General features: G+C 35.8%; 1 protein-coding gene across 4 annotated transcripts; it reads left to right on the top strand.

Moving 5' to 3' along the window:
• Positions 1-1428: 1428 nt before the first annotated feature.
• Positions 1429-16499, top strand: LOC117984934 (alpha-tocopherol transfer protein-like). Of its 4 annotated transcripts, none has more exons than XM_034971609.2 (7): positions 1429-1534; positions 3857-4029; positions 4464-4617; positions 5784-5904; positions 7071-7202; positions 7532-7745; positions 8663-9158. In XM_034971609.2, exons 2-7 carry the CDS (start codon positions 3861-3863, stop codon positions 8815-8817), a joined length of 945 nt encoding a protein of 314 aa, XP_034827500.1. In that variant the 5' UTR covers positions 1429-1534; positions 3857-3860; the 3' UTR covers positions 8818-9158. The 4 variants fall into 4 exon arrangements, with proteins under 4 accessions (XP_034827500.1, XP_069357203.1, XP_069357204.1 ...); XM_069501102.1 differs by lacking the exon at positions 1429-1534 and adding an exon at positions 1613-1659; XM_069501103.1 differs by lacking the exon at positions 1429-1534 and adding an exon at positions 3580-3688.
• Positions 16500-20965: the final 4466 nt, after the last annotated feature.

Genomic DNA, 20965 nt, shown 5'->3' with positions numbered 1-20965 from the left:
TTCCTGGCAGGGGTTTGGAATTTTATAATTTCTAAATCTCTGGTCTGGTCTGGTGACAGGCTTCGGCCGTGACTACTTATCACCCTACCGGCAAAACCGTGCCGCCAAGCGATTTAACGTTCCGGTACGATGCCGCGTAGAAACCAAAGGGGTGTAGTATGGGTTTAATAAAAACTGCCATACCTACCCCTTCCAGGTTAGCCCGCTTCTATCTTAGACTGCATTATCACTTACCACCCGATAAAATTGCAGTCAAGGGCTAACTTGTATGTGAATTAATAAAAATAAATCTATGGTGGTCCCTACACATACGTGCAGGACAGCAGGGTGGTTGCCATAATCTAGAAATATCGGATGCATAATATCTGCTCCTGCCAGTCGATCTAGGACCCGACCTAGAATGACCCAACACATGACATGTTTAATTTAGGAGGGAATCTAGAATCCTCCCCACTTTTTCACCCTTAATCGGCCCGGTCGTGAGTAGACTGCGAAAACGTGGCATTTTCAGTACCTGCTATCACAAGACAACTCATTCTGAACAAAAAAATTGGGGATTTGTTGTTGCTTACAACTTGATTTCCAGTGTCGTACTAATTTTAATAGCTTTAAAGAATACGATTAATAGCCCTTCTAGGTTCATTTAGTTCAATGGTGTGAATACGTTGACGTACAAACAAAACCGGCCAGGTGAGAGTCAGACTCCCGCACCGAGGGTTCCGTACTACAGTCGTATTTTTTCGTCAGTGAAATTAATAAAAATCTATTTTAGAATGTACTGGTACAGTCCTTTCATAATATGATACTCCACTTCATATTGTAATCTTACTTTGACGGTTGAAAATACTAATTACTTGTTCATGAACACATTTTAATTTTTTTTTCGTGGAATACGCTAGGTACTTTTTATCCCGGAAAATTAAAGAGTTTCCACGGGATTTTTAAAAATCTAAATCGCGGGCGAAGTCGTGGGAATCATCTAGTCTAAACATATAAAAGGAAAAGGTCTGGCTGACCGACTGATCTATCAACGCACAGCTCAAACTACTGGACGGATCGAGCTAAAATTTGCCATGCAGATAGCTATTATGACGTAGGCATTCCTAAGAAAGCATTTTTGTCAACCCCTAAGGGGGTGAAATAGGGGTTTGAAATTTGTATAGTCCACGCGGACGAAGTCTCGAGCATAAGCTAGTATTATGTAAGAAGAGATCAGTGATGACAGAAGATAAAAACGCACGAGAGTAGAAAAGATAGCGTTCTAAGTTAGCACTCTACTTTTAGAACTATCATATTAGTTTTAGAGACTGTGTCCAATAGAATTAGCACCAATGTTGAATAACTTTGATCTCGTTTTGTTAAACTATTATTATATTTCCACCATGCATAATATAATAGCCTATTTTAAGTGTCTTCAAACAAGGTTGCGTGCAATATTATCCTTGCCCGCACTCAACTATGCGATATGTTTAGTTACATGTAATTGGAAACCTTAGTCTTCGTCTTGTTTTACTGTCAACTGGTCACCTTGCAGGTAATGTTAGTTTTGTAACATTTTCTCATAATATCTAATGTGTTTATATAAGTAGGCACTTATGTAGGTACTTTGTACAGAAAATGTATAACAATGCTTTATACGGCTTACACGCGTCAAATATTGTAAGTAATAGGAGAAAAATGTGTATATAACTATTTGAGATCAATGGTATAAGTCATGTATAGGCAGTATGTATATTTTAGTACCTGTAAAGGGCCTCAGGCTGCTGGTACTGTGCGATGCCGGAATAAAAAGCTGGTGAAATTATTTACAAGCCTGTGCGCATAGTCATGGGACTTTACAATTTACATTCGATTTTCTAGAATTTCAATATTATGTTAACTTTTCTGACCAAAATTGGCCAGTTTACAATTATTAACGTCAGGTCCTGTTTATTTGTTGTTTCTACTTAATTATTGTAGCTCGCACTGGTTTTAAAAATTTAGTAGATAGGTACATAATATGAATAAAAATTGATAATCAAATCTTTCATACAACTAAAACCTAACTCGTAAAAAGTTCTAAATTTGGATGAAAACTGATTTTTACTAAAATTTGTAATAATAGGGAATAGGAATAGAAGAAAGTGGGTGGAGTGTTTTTAATATTTAGAGACTCTATCCTGCTGTCTGTGACTTCGTCGGCGTGAATTTAGGTTTCTTAATAATTCCATGGGAAATCTTTAATTTTCCGGGGCAATAATCCTATATCCTATATCCGTCTCTAGGATGCAAGCTATCTCTGTACCAAATTTCATCAAAGTCGGTTAAGCGGATGGACCATGAAAATGTAGCAGAACGACAGACAGGCACTGTCATTTATTCCATTTGATTAGGTTAGTTTAGGTACAAGCTTCCAATGGATTATGGCATTATTTAAGCAATCATTAAATACGACCCCTCTTAATATTATTTTATCAATAGTTGATAAGTATCTACTCTTAATATCATACCTGAAAATGTTGGTCCAAAAAGCTTTGCTATAAGGCAATTACTTAGTTCGGAAAAATATCATAGGTCCCTGAAAATGGTATTCGTCGATGATGTTTTATATTTTGTTAGTTATGATCATTATTTATTAGGAGTGGTAATTTCAATTGATAATTCAAGTAAAAGCGCAGAATATATTATAATAGTACTAACGTAGTAAAAGTTTATTTTACTTAAAAATCTTTCTGTTTCTATTAGACTTCCTTATCAATATTGTTATGCTACAGCAACATACACATAGGTATTTCAAGTCATTGGGGATTTCACGGAAAAAACAAATAATTGAGAAGGTTTAAATTAGATCGTATACCTATTACCTACCACTATAGTACGCGACAGGTCGAGATGGCAATCGAGGTATGAGGCGGGGGGATGCCCCGCACACCCGTACGTCACCCGCGCTATCCCGCACCGGGTTGGCGTGGAGGCTGTATGCCGTACGGGTGTGCAGTGCGTCCCCACCCCGATTGCCATCTCGACCTGTCGCATAGGTATACGACAAGAGTTTTAAATATTTTTTGAATATAGAAAAGTTTCAAACATTTTTTTAATTTTTTTATTATTTACCTGTTAGTAGATTACAGTTTTGAATCCGGTAAAAAAATTGGTACCTAGCGGATCAGCTAGTAACAATTACTAATGTTAATCACTTGCCAAAGGTGACGCCACTTTAAAAGAAAACGGTCAAGTGCGAGTCGGACACGCACACAAAGGGCTCCGTACAATCATCAAAAATACAATAGAAACACACATTCTGTGAACAACTCTCTACCTATTATGATTCACGAGATGATACATGACACGAGACTAACGGACGGACAGCGAAGGCTTAGTATTAGGTTCCCGTTGGCACAGCTCTTCGGGTACGGAACCCTAAAAACTAGATACTTATCCGTATAATTATTTATTGTTGAGTACAACATGTTTGTTTGTTTCATGGAACTTGTTATGGTGTCATTTGAGGTGACTTGTTACATTTAATTGTTGAAAATAATTATACAAGAGGAAATATTATAATTATTAGGTATAAGTATCTGTAAATCATAGTTGTACAAATGAATAAAAACGTACCGCTTTTGTAAATCTTCTCATTAGGTGGAGCTACCACTCTAAGAATAAGTTATCTTATTTTAAACTAAGCACAAGTAGTAAGTGAAACTAAGTAGGTATCGTAAGTGATCATAATAAGTATTTTTCATCATCATAACAATTTTTCTAAATTCCCAAGCTTCTTGGCATAGGTACTGCACAAAATTACTTTGGACTAGCCACTTTTTAGCAAAAAGATCCTAGCTGTTGTTATTGTAATACCAGAATTTTTTTGTTACAGAAACATGAAGGCCATTGAATACCACCCACTATTGCAAATAACTGAAGACGACATAGAAAAGGTTCGGAAGCTTTACAACCTCGACGATGAAACTATGATTCGGGACAGTCTAGAAGCTATTGAAGCGTGGTGCAAGAAACAAGACCATCTGGTAAACGCATATCACCACTTGCGTAAGTACCGTTATTAATTAAACTTATCTACTTACTTATACCTACTTCATCATCATCATGATCCTTCCAGCATCAGTTTTCCCCTTCAATTATACTATAGGTACCTTCAAGAGTGAATTGTCATCTTCTAGGCAAGCGCGCTCCATCTTAGACTGCATCATCTTGATCTGATTGCAGCCAAGCGCTAGTCAAGAAATAAAAAAAAAATATCAAGCCATATAGGTACAGCTCTTGCCCGCCCCGTGTTGGCATAAATCATCCCTAAGGGGGTGGAATAGGGGTTAGAAGGTTATAATATAAAATTTCTATGTTTTTGAAGTTAGAGACGTGAAAATCAGCATTAGTAGTTTAAAATAATAATTGTTTATCAAAATCAAATAATATAATGTAGGCACCTCTATTCACTATTGTCATTTTAGTAAAGTTTTTTTCAGATTCAAATATGTTAGAACGTCTGTTTTTACTCTCAAGTGGGTCGGTCGAAATGACCAAGATGAAAATCGACAAACTCTTCACTATGAGAGGGATGATGCCTGAGTTATGCCTAAACAAGTCTTTGGATGAGTTCGAAAATCTCTCGGAGTGTCTGTACGTATTTATATTTGACTCATGAAAACCTAGTTAAACACGAAAACAAAAAAATTCAGTAGGTAAAACAAACACTTTCCAACCTATATTCCAATTCAATATCCTATTTCCAAACTATGAATAGGAAAGCTTGATCTCTAACAGCTTTCGCTTGAAAATTATAGTTTGCAAGAAATTTTGAGCGGAGACTAATCATATTATTATATCTATGGAATTTTGATTTGTATTTTTCATACATATCGAAGTCTTTACTTCAAAACTATTGAAAACATATTGAAGATTTTGGTGCAAATCTAACTGTGTTTGTAGAGGTTTATTGTTAATATCAAAAAAACTATGCTAGTTAGATAGAGTATTGGATATATTTTTCCTATAAAAAAAACATAAACTTCTATTGACCAAATTTATTTTCGATTTTTCGATTAGTAAACGTCGGAAATATTAGGGGACAGTATTTTTTTGACATTTTGCACGATAAATCTAAAACTATAAGCGTAAAAATAAATAAAAATCTGTTTTAGAATGTACAGGTAAAGTTCTTTCATAATAATGATATCCCACTCAGTGTAATTTACTTACTTTGAAATTTCAAACCCCCAATTTCCCCCCTTTTTTAATTGAGTTAAAAATAATTTTCGTTTTTTATTTAGATTATGTTGGGCAACTATTATATTATACAACTATTTCAAATTTTATATTGGTAGGTACTAGCTGATGCCCGCGACTTCGTACGCGTGGATTTAGGTTTTTAAAAATCCCGTGGGAATTCATCAATTTTCCGAGATGAAAAGTAGTTTATGTCTTTCCCCGGGATATAAGCTTACTCTGTACCAAATTTCATCAAAATCGGTTGAACGGTTGGGCCGTGAAAAGCTAGCAGACAGACAGACACACTTTCGCATTTATAATATTAGTATGGATAGTATGGATGGATATGGATTAATTGCTTTATTATAGCTTTAATAGTTTAATAGTTACTGAAATAATCGACTGTGACAGACGGACCAAGAACGTCGGCATAATGGCTATATTTTTACCATTTTGGTACGGAACCCTAAAAACAGTAAGTCTGGTACACAACTTTTTTACTTTTATAACGCACTTTTGCTGTGCCCACTTGGTAATAAAATAACAATAAATAAAAAACTAATCCCCTTGTTTTTCAGCCACTACGTGCCGTTGCCGAAACTAAACCCTGCCGATCGATCACGGGTGATGGTGACGCAAGTGAAAAGTGGAAAATGGGAGGAGTTCAATCTGTTGTCCTATATGAGATATTGTTACCTTGTAAGTTTCAGAATTTATTTTAAGGCGATATGCGTCCCAAAAGCGGTGTGAGACACATTTCGGATGTTCGAAGAACCAAGATTTGGCCCCAAAAACTAAAAAAATATTTATTTATTTTTTAATATTATAAAAATTAAAGATATTCTTTAGTGAATCACGAGACCCAAAACACGATTGGCACAATTTGGCTCGATATTCGATTCGAATTCATTTAAAACCAATTTCAATAAAATTTCGTATTTACGTTCAACGTTTAATACACTAAGGGCCGGTTGTTTCAACAAACTTTGACGGACACGTAACCTTTAAATATGGCGCTAACGAACGTAAGTAAAGAAAAAGCGTTGATTCAGCATCTATTAGCGCTAACGTTCGTTAAAAAGTTACGTTTACGTTAACCAGTGCTGGCGCCATTGGTGATCGTCAAATCAGTTCGTAACTTCATACTTCTTACAAACGGAATATTTTATTTACAAATTATAATGGAATCAATTTAATTCAAAGCTTTTAATGATAGTTTTTTTGAAGATTTTGTAAGAAAGAAAAAGTGTTTAAAATGCGAAGTAGCAATATTAATAACTATGTATATAATTTAATATACTTTAAATGAAATAAGAAAAGGATACGGAGAAGTAAGTTAATTTTTAGGGTTACTTTCGCAACCAAAATAACAATGACGAACAGTTTTTTGTACAATGAAGCAACGCACTTAAATTAACAGATGTTAAAGTTCGTCTACGTCCGTTAAATTTTAACGGACGGATCTTACGAAGACCAATGGTTTGAAACAACCGGCCCTTAGGGATTACGGACAACGGTATCATTTTATAGTAACAGAGCATGTCATAGAATTTTAAATACAAATATTTATAAAAATTCATTGAACATCTGAAATGGGTCTCAAAACCGCTTTTGGGACGCATTTCGCCTTATTGACAACATTGTAAGGAAACCTACATGCTCCACCTTCTCAAAGAGTCCGCACTTGACCAGCGTGGTGAAATATGAGCAACCCCTTCTCATTCTGAGAGGAGACCCGTGTGCAGTCGTGAACTGGGGATGGGTTGATCATGATGATAATGATGACTCATGGTTAATAATTATTAATTGAAAAGAAAATTAGACCTATAGGTTTCTACAGAAAAACATATTGCTCTTGGTTCCAGATTGGAGAGTACAGACTCCATTTTGACTACAGTTTAGCTGATAGGTATATTATAGACCTGAAAAATATCGGCATCAGCATATTGACCAAACTGAATCCAATTGTTTTGAAAAAGGGAGAAATTTTATGCACAGTAAGTACCTACCTTTGTTTTTATAATAACAATAGATGATGCTCGCGACTTCGTCCGCGTGGACTAAACAAACTTCAAACCCCTATTTCACCCCCTTACGGGTTGAATTTTCAAAAAATCCTTTCTTAGCGGATGCCTACGTCATAATAGCTATCTGCATGCCAAAATTCAGCCCGATCCGCCGAGTAGTTTGAGCTTTGCATTGATAGATCAGTCAGTCAGTCAGCTTTTCCTTTTATATATTTAGCTCTGCTCCGTTAGTCGTGAACCGGCGATGGGTTGATGGATGATCATGCTTAAATAAAACTGTTTGATATTTTGTGTTACAGGAAGGCTTTGGCACAAAGATAAAAGGGATCCACTTGCTTAACGCTACATCGTTCGTTGACAAATTCGTATCACTAATCAAGCAAGGTCTGAAAGAAAAAGTCGCAAGCAGGCTTCACGTGCATAGCTCGTATGAAGAACTTCATAACGAAATATCTAAAGAAATCCTTCCTAAGGAATACGGTGGTGATGGGCCTACTTGTGAAAAATTAGCAGGTATGTGTATTGTCAAGACGGTAGCTACAGCTAGAGAAGAAACCTAATTTTTAACCGACTTCAAAAAAAGGTCCAGGCGTCTTCGAGTAATCGGGGAATATACATTTAAAAAAAAATGAAAACCAACTTCAATACCTAGCCACAACCACTAAAAATTAAAAAATAATTTAATTTATTACCGAATATATTATGTATACAAGAGTTAATATAGTTCCATGATAATATTTTTTGGGGTCGGTGCCAATGAGGTGCCATTGTGGAGTCTCATAAAAATATGAAGTCAAGACGATTCGCGCAGCTAAAGCCAATTGGCACCGGCACCAAAAAGTATTATCATGGAACTATATTAATTAACTATATTAACTAAATAAATTAAATTATTTTTTAATTTTTAGTGTTTGTGCTATTTTTTTTTTTTTTTTTTTTTTTATAAAGAATATTAGCCATGTTAAATGACTAATATTCCCCTTTCCTCTCCAATTAAGCGTCAGGCTTGTGCTAGGAGTAGGTACGACAATAGTGCAACGGGCGGGGTTTGAACCGTCGACCTTTCGGTTTTCAGTCCACTCCTATACCGGTTGAGCTATTGAGGCTCTGAAAGTCGCTATTGTATTGAAGTCGGTTTTTTTTGTTAAATTTTATTTATGTTACATGCACTTGTCTTATGGACTCGAACTCGACTTCAATGCTATATTATAGTAACCTTGTCTTGTTGAGAGAGATTTGACCTTTTTAATTTCCACTTCTTATTAATTATTAAGTATATATTATTTATTAAGTATATATAATATATTTCACCCAGCTATACTCACGTGTTTAGTCGACGTTCGAAATCACTCACGATAGTTAAAACGCTTTAATATTCTAATTGTAGGACTATTTAATTTTTGAATGTGAAGTTAATTAAATATTTTCAGAACAATGGCGAGATACTTTGAAAACAAAAGACGGAATAAAGATAATAGAGGATAGCAACGAACTCATAACTGACGAAACGAAACGAACCACATCAAAATTCAACGAAGAATACTTAGGAATGCCTGGGTCTTTTAGAACTTTGACGGTTGATTAATTGAAATTTATATTTAGTAGGGATAATATGAACTATTATTCAGTCAACATAGCTACAATTGATATATTTATTTATATTTTAATACTGTATAATAATAATAACTCAATTAATATTATTTATTTTTAAACCATTATAGATTACAAATGTATATTTTGCCAGGGTCACATATTATGTACCTCAAGTTATTCTTGTAAGATACTTTACGTTAACGTTAGTTTAATTTTTTTGCCGTTGTTACTCTCTACGTTGTAGGTAGGTACTCCAATAAATTTGAACTGACGTCAATCATTCTTTTTTGTTTGAAACGTCAGGCTGGGCACTGAATAAATGTATTTACAAGAGTTGGTGTAATAATTCTATTAATCCTAATCCTAATATAATATAATAATAAGATTAGGTGGTTCTTGCACCTAATTGCCAAAAGCTTCAAAATGTTTATCTTGGTTTATCTACATTAACTTTTTACACATATTTTGCTATATATATAAATTTTATTATTTGAATTTTAAATGTTCGTGATTATTATTGAAGTGGGGTTTTTATTTATTTTAATCATAAAATAACCTATATGAGGTCAGAGATACTTAAGGAAGTTTCATTTCGAAAATGTTTAATTTTTAAGGTAGGTACATCTTGTGAATCCTATAGCGCATGCTTGACTCGTTTTTGTATAGTTTTGTTGTTTATTTTAAAGCACTGATACCTACATATTATTTAAATAAAATTGTTAATTATTTTTATGTTTTATTAGGAAAAAAATTCCTACCATAAAAATTAATTACCTACCTTTTTTAATAATAATAATTTATCAACTTATAGATTTATTATACACTAATTAATTAATAATGCGCCTTTAATTTATTATCAAATCAAATATTCTTTATTGCACATGTGGGTATGTATGTATATACAGATGTTACAGTTATTAAAGTTGTAACTTTTATCATGTAGGTATGTCAAAATTAGCATGATAATGGAAATCAAGAACAAAAGCAGCAGCCCGAAAAAGAAAAAGAAAATTCTTGTTCGGTACACTGAAATAAACATACCTATTATACAAGTACACTGGAATAATAGGTGTGCCATACTTTTAAAATTACAGTTAGGTTTTTTTTTGTGCCAATTTAGACAGATGTTTCATCCCTAACATTTAGTTCCAAGTACGCTCACATGACATGCTACTGCTATCTGCGCCAAAATGGCGAAAACCAAGTTGCTTCAAAAACAGGTCGGCTATTACACACGCACAAACACACAATTACTAATAACATGCGTCTTGATAATCTTATTATGTAAATAAAATATTAAATAATTAATGATTACATTATAATTATTATTATTATATTATACATTAGTATATCGTTATGTTAATTAATTAAAGTTATTATGATCTTTAAATAAGCTAGAAAATATAATGTATGTAACATGGTTCGGAGACAGGTGACGATACTCGTAAGTAGTAACACGAGTGTTTTAAAGAATCACAGTTTAGGCTAGACTCTATCACTCATACCTATGTGACATTTTGTCGCTTTCAATGACAGAAATAATGCTCTACAAAACCGCTATCTCTTTCTAAAGGTCGATGTACGTTATTTTCTGCCGGGTACTGTAAGGAGTTACATTTTTGTGCAAAATAAATAAATTTAAATTAAATTAGTTTAATCGCAAGTCCAGCGTACTTGTATTAACAGAGGTCAGTGGTTCTGAATATCCCGTCTTGTACTAATTGAGGTTGCTGGTAGTATAACCGTGACCACAGTCTTTTACGTACATTGCAGTCATCAACACGACTGACACATCAACAGCTACGATACATCTAATTAGTGGTAATGGAATCGATACCCAAGGACTCGATATTCGAATTTAATCCAGACACACTCAAATATCTGAGAAAACAGTATGATTTGGACAAACCCGGGAGGATTGAGGAAGCTATCGACATATTACAGGATTGGATAAAGAAGCAGAATCATTTTGTTGTTAAAGATTTCCGTAAGTCATTTGTTTTCTTTATCCATTTTTTAATAGTAATAAATTTAGTGCAATGAAATACAATCGTTATCATTAATTTTATAAATATGTACGAATACCTACTATACTTTGTTATACACATATACTAACTTATGCCCACAACTTCGTTCGCGTGGGCTACACAAATTTCAAACCCCTATTTTACCCTTTAGGGATTCTATTTTAAAAAATCCTTTCGCCATAATATTTCAGCCTGATCCGTCAAGTAGCTGTGCGTTGATCAGTCAGGGAGTCAGCTTTTCATATTTATAGATTTAGAGCAATGAAATACAATCGTTATCATTAATTGTAATATTATGTACGCATACCTATCAATTATATTTTATACGTATAAAATAAGCCATGTGACAAAATTTGTCACACTAGCTGCGGCCGACATGGATGGCAAATGGCGCTACTAGCACGTTGTAGGTGCCTACGTTGATAATAATATGGCAGAAATATTTAGTCTTTACACAAGTGCCGAAAACAATTAAGTATACACAGTTTCAACCACAGAAATCCTAATAATAAGGCATTTATTATTAGGAATTCTGTGGTTTCGAAACGAAGTCGCGGACATCAGCTAGTTTATAATGAAGGATAGTCATTTCGTTTTTATCAATGTTTCAGCACGGGACTATTTAGAGAGGTCGATCATTATAAGCAAAGGATCCGTGGAACGAGCTAAGACGAAATTGGATAGAATATGCACTTTTAGAACCATATTTCCTGATTTCTTTGGCGTACATAATGTCAAAGAATCTCCGCTATTGGATGATCTGTGAGCACTATTTAGTTTTACATAAATGCTTTAGGTAAAAAAAACCGGCCAAGTGTGAGTGAGTTAACGGGAAGTACCCTATAGGTTTCTTGACAGACTGACAGACAGAAACAACAGACAGACAGGAACAAAGTGATCCTATAAGGATTCCGTTTTTCCTTTTGAGGTACGGAACCCTAAAAATCTGCAATTCAGTTTCAATGCCATCTTATTGTACCTTTAGTTATTAATAATTAATGTTGTCATAACGAACAATCGAACTATTTATCAATTTAATAATGCTGCTAGGTATAAAAATCTAGATAAAAAACAGTAGCCATGAGCTTCGGCTTAAGTGTATCTATAAATTATATTTTAATAAAAAATCATTTGGTGATAATGTCGATTAGTGAAGACAAGATAATCTCTCGACTCGTTCGTGTGGATTTAGGTTTTCAAAAATCCTGAGAATTATTTGATATTCCGGGATAAAAAGTAGCTTCTGTCCGTCTACGGGATGCAAGCTGTCTTTGTACCAAATTTCGTCAAAATCGGGCCATGAAAAGATAACAGACAGAGAGACACACTTTCTCAGTTATAATATTACTTAGCATGGATTTATATTACACTAAAGTAAGTAGGTACTAATAAAGATAATAATTATAAATGCATTACCAGTAGGTACCTATTGACCTCATCCTCAATAAAAACAAGTTTTACATTGAGACTTGAGAGTCAACAAGGATTCGGCGTTGATCATACTGCCAACGGTCTAGAGTTCTAAATCCAGAGTTCTGCGTTTCACTATCAAAGCCGATCAATCAAGTAAAAACTTTTTTTAAAATCAAAGCTTTTTTAATTTCCTAAAAATGATTAAATCTTATTCATAAAAACAGATCTACACTATTGGATGAATGTAAAGAGGTAAAGCTTGTAACTTCGGATGTAGGAGATAATCTCCGAAACTATGAACCCGATTTGTTATTGATAGGCAGTCATTACATAGATTAGTGAACGTGTAACTCTAAACTCCAGAGTTAACTGACCGTTGGCTGTGGACGCTGTGCTATTGACGCAACCAAAGCAAATTTTACGAATTATTTTATTGCCACATTCGTAAAATTTGCTTTTTGAATTTTACGCATAACTTAAATTAAACGCAATATTTAAATGCTCCAATTTTTATTGTAAGAGTTCAAGAGTTCAAGCTTGTAAAAGTTTAATTGAATAAAAAAATATTTTCATTTTCATCTTCATTATTAATATCAATAAATGAAATTGATACTCTTGACTGCCTAAAAGAGCTTTTGTAAAATTATTCATCTGAAAATAGTTCACAAAACAAGGACAATATTATTTATACTACTAGCTGACCCGCCCCGGCTTCGCTCGGGTGGAGTATTTCGGACTGGGAGTGTCATCGTGAAGCCGTTGCTTGATACCTAAAATATCAATTCACTATCAGAAATTCTAAAATCCCCACGATTTAGGACTTTAGTACTTTGCACCATCAGGATTGAGGAGTTAGGATCCGAAGTTCAATGATGTAGCCTATGCTTGGTACCTAAATTAATTTTGCATCATCCGCAGTTACTGAAACATTATAGTTTAGGAGTGCTGTACCCTACATCATCAGGGTTGAGGAGTTGGGACTTGAAGTCTGAGAATAAAGTCGTTGCTTGGTACCTACAATATGAATTCACTATGAACACTTCCTGAATCTTGATAACTAAGGCGGGCCGTAACCCTGCAGCATCAGGATTAAGGAGTTGAATCCAGAATTTTTTATGTGACCACCACGAAAACTTATTTTGTTGATTTAAAAAAAAATTGCAAATCGGTCCAGAAACCTCGAAAAAATCGATGTAGAAAAAAGAACCACCTCCTTTTTGACAGTCGGTTAAAACCGATGACCTTGAAATATTTACGGAACAATCTTTAAAATATCCCCTTTCTAACAAAAAAAGAATGAATGCAATCGGACTACGCGTTAATGAATTACAACTCAGTATACATTTTAACTTTCATCCCCTCTCCTACGGGAACCATGCTGAATTTAGAGATAAAAAGTATCCTATATTCTTCCTCATAGTATGACCTCAAATCGTACCAAGTTTCATTGGAATCCATTCAGTAGTTTCAGCGTGATGCGCGGCCGTGATACAGACAGACAGACAGACAGACAGACAGGCAGACAGATAGACAGACAGACAGACAAAAATGAAAAAAATTACAGTTTTGTATTCAGTATCGATTATAAAGTGCCCTCGAAAAAAATTTTCAAAATATCTTCAATGTACAGAATTTGACCTGTTACAGTTTTATTATAAGTATTGATGATTGATATTGATTGATTGATTGATGATGATTACTATTTCAAAAAATACTTTTCTTTTAATTTTCAGATATGGGTGTTTTCACCCTAAACTCACAAAGGACCAATACAGGGTGTATTTATTAAAAAATAAGGCAAAAACATTCAAAATGGGATTCCTTGATTTCTATCGTTACTTTTTTATGGTAAGTAATTTGTGCCTAAGGTTAGTGTCTAATTTAGCTTGTTTAAAATTGACAATGCAACTCGGTGTAGCAAATAACTTAGACTAACTCAGTTTTTAATTTTGACCACATCCGGACAACAGTTTTCATAACGGAAAGTGGAGATGGCACGGTGTTTGTCGAGAATATTATGCCTTATACGTCTCGTCCTAAAGATAGATCAGAAAACATAGATCTTGGAAAGAGATCCTTGAGTAAAAGAAAACAAAACAAGATTATACCTGTAGTACGCCACGGGTCGAGATAGCAATCGGTGTATGAGGCGGGGAAGGCCCCGCACACCCGCGTGCCCGCACGTCGCTGCGCTCGCCCGCACCGAGTTAGCGCGGAGGTTGTACGGGTGTGCAGGGTATTCCTTCCCCGATAGCCATCTCGACCTGTCGCGCATTATAAGAACTTGGCAAAAATTATCGATACCATAGGGATGAAAATCCACCCTGTCTTGCATTCCAATAAAATTATGAAAGGCATCAAGATCGAATAGACATTAACGATGTGATGAATCTACCGAATATGTTTTATGCAACAGTGACATTCGTCATCGTCATCATCGTCACAACCTACGAACGCCTACTGCTGTGCAAGGGGTCAAGTCCCTTAAGAAGGGGTTTCCATCAAGCGGGACTTGTGTCGTTTCTGAACAGTAGCTCTCTGCGACTCGTTTGATTTCGTCTAACTACGAAAACAGCACTTGAGATGTAACTGAAACAAATTTAACCGTATTTTAATGTAGATAATGGGTGAATACCACGATTAATTTGATGGTTTTATTTGTCGATATTTCGACCCGGGTCGTGGTTATGATGGGACTGCAGTGCTGCGAGAGATGAATTTAGAGCTGTCATGGGCAATAGCGAACTACCCTCTTTCTTGTTCTTTTCGCTAGAACTTCGCAAGTGAAATTCAAATAAAACCAATAAATTAATCATGGTATTCACCCGTTATCTACACTAAAATATGTCACTAAACCACGAAATAAGCTCAAAATATAGATATAAATGACAAGATATGGTCAAGCGAACAAAATTTTTAACGGTTTAGAAACCAAATAAATCAGCGCCCCCTCTTAGACACTAATGAACTAACCGTTTGATATCCAGACGTCACTGAGGTGGCATTGGTGCATAATTAACATTTACGCACCAATGAGTCGATGCCATTTTGTTTGTTCAATAACCCTGTCCATAAGAAGTAATATACATATAAGTCTATGACTTAAAATCATTAAAGTTAACTGTATTTTCGCAGCAATGTGAATACATCCAAGCTCATGACTATTGCAATGGTTTAATTCTCGTGATAGATTACACAGAAGCCAACATCATGGAGACAGTGAAATGGTTCAACGTAGTTGACTTGCGTGAAGCCATCACGATTTTAAGGGTAGGTATAGTTAAGTTTAATGCTTTGTATTTCTTTGAAAAACGTTCTGAATAATTCTGATACAGGATTCTGTAAGTAAGATAACTTTATCATTTCCAGGAAGGATACGGTATGAGGATAAAAGGTATTCATATTGTATCCGGCTCAAGAGCAGTGGATGCAGTTGTAATGATTTTCAAACAAGTTTTAAGCGCTAAGGTCGCTGGGCGTATCAGTGTTCATAAAACTATGGACGACATTCTAGAATTTATAGACAAAGACATTATACCAATGGAATATGGTGGCAATGGAAAACCTTTGCTTGAATTACACGGTAAGTCATCATTGACCGAGCGAAGCGTCGTCTCTGAGTCTATTTTAGTGAGATTGCACTTGTTCGTCTGCCCATCTGTCAAAGCCTAGCTTCTGAATTCTTTTAACTGCCATTGACCATACCCCTTCCAGGTTAGCCCACTTCCATCTTTGACTGCATCATCACTTACCACCAGGTGAGATTGCAGTCAAGGGCTAACGTGATTTAATTTTTTAATTTATATTTGTGTAAATTATGCTAATAATTATTATTACTTTTTTTACAGAAAAGAATATAAATATATTAACATCGGATAGTTTTACTTCTTATTTACGTGAAATTAGCAAGGCAAAAACGGACGAAAATTTAAGGTTGTCAGATAATAATCAAACCAATCAATATGGGTTACAAGGATCATTTAGAGCACTGAGTGTGGATTAAATTGGATTTAAATTTTATTTTATTGTGGTTGTTAGAGACTAGGATCTATCGTGGCCAGGGGATAGTGAAAAAGTTTAGCATAATTTTTTATTAATATCCTAAGTACTTACTGTTGTTAATATAAAATATAAATTATTAGGTACCTAATTTTGCATTGTTAAAGATTTGTTGTAACATTTTCAATAAAAACCGGTCAAGTGCGAGTCAGACTCGCGCACCGAGGGTTCCGTACTGAAATCGTTTTTTTTCGCCTTTTGTATGATAAAACAACTATGCATAAAAATAAACAAAAATCTACAAAAAAATATTATCTCCGATATTAGAAAATATTTTTTATTTTATTTATTACTAGATGATGCCCGCGACTTCGTCTGCGTGGATTTAGGTTTTTGAAATCCCGTGGGAACTCTTCAACTTTCCAGGATAAAAAGTAAAGCCTATGTCCTTCCACGGGATATAAGCTAACTCTGTACCAAATTTCATCAAAATCGGTTGAACGGTTGAGCCGTGAAAAGCTTGCAGACAGACAAACAAAGTGATCCTATAAGGGTTCCGTTTTTCCTTTTGAGGTACGGAACCCTAAAAATGAAATCATCGCCCGCAAACTTGGCGGGCTATGATCGCAAGACCGGTGGTTATTTGCGACTGCAAAGCTGTACTAGTATCTAGTTCCCGGACCGCCATGGACACACACCAAAAACGAGCCGTTGCATTATAGGTAGGTACTTATTTTACAAAAAAAAAAAAAAAGATTCCGACGAATTGAGAACCTCCTCCTTTTTTTGAAGTCGGTTAAAAATAATTCAAAAAAGAAGGCCCAAAAGGTTCTGGGTGCATACACTTATACAGAAAAGGGATCGTAATGAACTCTTTGTAGTTCTTATTCAATCAATCAATCTATCAATCAGCCTGTTTGCGTCCACTGCTGGACATAGGCCTTCCCTAGAGCGCGCCACCACACACGATCCTCCGCCTTCCTCATCTACCCACTTCCCGCTACCTTCTTGAGGTCGTCAGTTCAGCGGGTTGGATGTCGTCCCACACTGCGCTTGCCGATACGCGGTCTCCACTCCAGAACACGTCTGACCCAGCGGCCATCGGTTCTGCGGCAGACGTAGCCTGCCCACTGCCACTTCAGCTGGCTAATTCGTTGAGCTATGTCAGTCACTTTGGTTCTCCGACGGATTTCCTCGTTGTGGATTTTGTCCCTCAGAGAGACACCTAACATACCTCGCTCCATAGCACGCTGAGCGACTTTGAACTTGTGGACAAGGCCTACTATCAGTGTCCACGTCTTCAGTTCTTATTAGTAAATTAAAAAATAAAGAAGCACGAAGAAAAGTTCTATAATTATTTTCGAACGTCCCTACGTAGTTGTTCAGAACTTTAAAGAAAAAGTAACTAGAAATTACTTCACTTCGCCCGCCGACCGATCACAGGTCTTGCAGGCGACGACGCCCGCAATGCTTGCGGGCGACCACCACGGCCCGCGTGATTCTCGAAGTTGCCCGCCGAGCCGCGCGCGGTGCAGCGGGACCCGCTAACAAGCACTTACGCGGCAATAAATCGCGTCGTGAGAATTGCTAAGTATATTATTCTATTTCTATGTATTTCGTGTTTGTACGAGTTTTGCGGTCCCGCAATCGCGGCGTGCGCGGGTAAAAACCGCTCCTTGAGTTCCTAGCGTAAGAGACATATGTCCAGCTGTAGACGTCTATTATATTTGACAATTATGACGGAACTAAGACTAACTTTTATTGTTTTACTTGTGCTACAAGACCTATCTACCTATCTGCCAAATATGATTCTAGGTCAATGGGAAGTACCCTAAGGTTTTAATTTCCTCAGTGGTTTTAACTCCCTTTTCTTGACAGAAACGACAGACAGACGACGAAGTGATCCTTTAAGGGTTTCCTTTTTCTTTTGAGGTAGGTACTAATAAAAAAACTAATTTAACTAGTCTCGTAAATTTTAATTAATTTTATAAGCGACAAAACCTTTGAACATTAATATTACGCGCGCGGCGTTATAAAGAAAATAAACACCAACATTTGTTTGCTTGTAAATTGAGCGGGAATCTTCGCTGCTCGCAATAAAAGTCACTTAAGCGAAATTCTTGTTCTAAATTAAGGTGAAAGGCTCCACACAGGCAAGATTGAAGAGGGTTTCATTGTGAGATGTGGCTGAGGCACCATTAATTAATTCTGCATTCCAACGAAGTAGATATACCTACGAGTCTCTGGATGTGCCTACTGGACAAAGTATACTACCTACTTTATGAATACGATTCACGAGGCAGAAATATTTATAGTTTTATTTTAAAATTAATTTTAGGAACAAGTCCGCTAAACCAAATAAAGTAGGTAGGTATCACACAACGTGCAATATGCGCTATGCACTGCCAGCCTTCCCTCTTGTAGTTCTTACATTTAAGAAAAGCAAGGAATCAAGCAAGCAATGCTGTTCATACAATTTCTCTAAAACACACTGTACGTAACTGCGAGATAGGTAGGTATTGCTCAGGATAAAAAACAGTGGGTATATTAAATTTCCTTCCTATGCCTAGATGTGTCAAGATGCTCACAGCGTACAAAATTGTAAGCCTGTGTATTGATATGCTCGCGCTCTATTTAGTTCAGAACGGGTTTAGAAACAGCACGGATTTTGCGATATCTAGCATTTCTCTACATCTAGGACTCCATCTATTGTTGGGGACCAAACACAAATTTCATTTAATTATTAACAAATCAACTAGGCTTATCTGGGAGACCCGAACATGGCCCTTATTAGATTGTTAATAAATAGGAAGGCAGGTACTCTTAGCGCTGTTTATTGGTCGTGATTATGTAGTTAGTTTAACGCAATACCTACTAGGTATTCCGTTATAATTATTCAACGACAAAATAGAAAGACGTAGGTAAGTACATGAAAACATAACTCTAAAAAGTTAGAGGTGCATGCACGGGATCGAACTCCCCGATCTCCCGTACGTATACACTAGGCTATTACAGCTTATTGTATAAGTTTTCAATTGGTGTCTAAGTAGTTTAATCAAGCATTCGAATATATGGGCGCAATGTCCGAGTGTTCATAATTGCTCTATTGAAATAAATGACCTAGTTATATACAGAGACCGTTGATATTATGATCTATTTGTATAGAACTAGTTGAGATAGACGTCCACTGCTGGACATAGGTCTCTTGTAGGGACGTCCACACGCCACGGTCTTGCGCCGCCGGAATCCAGCGGCTCCTTGTGACTCGTCTGATGTCGTCCGTCCATCTAGTGGGGGGTCTTCCAACGCTGCGCCTTCCGGTGCGAGGTCGCCATTCCGGCACCTTGGGACCCCAACGTCTATCGGTTTTACGAACTATGCGCCCTGCTCATTGCCACTTCAGCTTCGCAACTCGTTGAACAATATCGGTTACTCTTTGCACGGCTCTTTCATTATTTTATTAATTTATTTAGAAATCTTTATTGCACACAAACATATGCGGAAAACAATAGATACAGAAAAAAACTATACAAGAGGGTGCAAAAGCGGCCTTATTAACTAGACTAATCTCTTTTGAGGCCACCTTTGGTGAACGGATTTAAAAGAAAAGTTAAGTAGTAAATTATCAAGCATAAAAATAAGAAGTTCATTTAATATGCCCCTCAAAATTTCTGAATGTTATGTTGGTGAAAACCCCGAATGAAATATTAAGCTATACCTACCGCTTAAATGTGTCATATATTATAAGTACAGAAAAATGCAGATTGCAAATTTTTATAATATTTGTAATATGAAGCTTGCTCGTGCAAGCAATACCTACACGTAAGAAATCCGATATCGCTAACTCCTAAGAGGCCAGAACCAAGCAAAAATATTGTGAGAAGGATAGATTAATATTCACTTTATTTATCAGAAAAAGATGGTAATAAACCAGTGTTGGCAAAATATATTATTGCTGTTGGATGACTAAGGAATACAACGTCATAGGATGAATACGGAACAACTCCCCACGTAGTAAGTAATCTTACTTTGATAATTGAAAAAATTTACTAATTATTTGTTCATGAACACATATTTTTGTGATGTAACCACAATTTCACGGTTTTCGGATTTTTCCTTTACGTGTGCTATACCTACCTGCCAAATTTTATGATTCTAGGGCAATGGGAAGTAGGTACCCTTTAAGTTTGACAGACACGACAGACAGACAACGAAGTGATCCATAAGGGTTCCTTTTTTCTTTTTGAGTAACGGAATCCTAAAAATAAGATAAAGCGAAAATACAAGAAAATTAACCATCGTCTCTGATTAAACCTAAAAAATCTAGATAATCAAGGAAACTCGTGTCGTGCCGTGTATCCAATCGTGTAAATTCGGATTAAATACCCAATACGTACGATTTCAAACAGTGAAGTGTTTTCAATAGAAAGCTTTCAAAAGTCGCAAAATTTTGCATTTGACCCGTTATTTATTAAAACTCGTCCTCCTCCAAGATGACGTGTTCTTGGACTTATTAAAACAAGTCCAAGAACACGTCTCAGACTCAGAGTTTTTAAAGGTCTTGAACCTTGTGCCCCATTAATTTTTAGGGCATTATCGTGAGAGCGCTAGAGTTGTTCATATCTGAGTTGAGTGCATAAAATCATACACGTAGTAGCCATGCTTTGATCAACACATTTACTAGGAGTACTCTTCTTTTTT

This window comes from Maniola hyperantus, chromosome 9 (genome assembly GCF_902806685.2).
Source record: "Maniola hyperantus chromosome 9, iAphHyp1.2, whole genome shotgun sequence".
Taxonomy (NCBI): Eukaryota; Metazoa; Arthropoda; class Insecta; order Lepidoptera; family Nymphalidae; genus Maniola; species Maniola hyperantus.
The sequence above is the reverse complement of the archived record's forward strand: the minus strand, read 5'-3'. Positions and strand labels throughout refer to the sequence as shown.

Coding starts and splice junctions, on each gene's coding strand:
- LOC117984934 (XM_069501102.1), top strand. CDS start 1,628: ATGCTTTATACGGCTTACACGCGTCAAATATT. Junction 1,660..3,856: donor GCTTACACGCGTCAAATATT/GTAAGTAATAGG, acceptor TTTTTGTTACAG/AAACATGAAGGCCATTGAAT. Junction 7,746..8,662: donor TACTTGTGAAAAATTAGCAG/GTATGTGTATTG, acceptor AAATATTTTCAG/AACAATGGCGAGATACTTTG.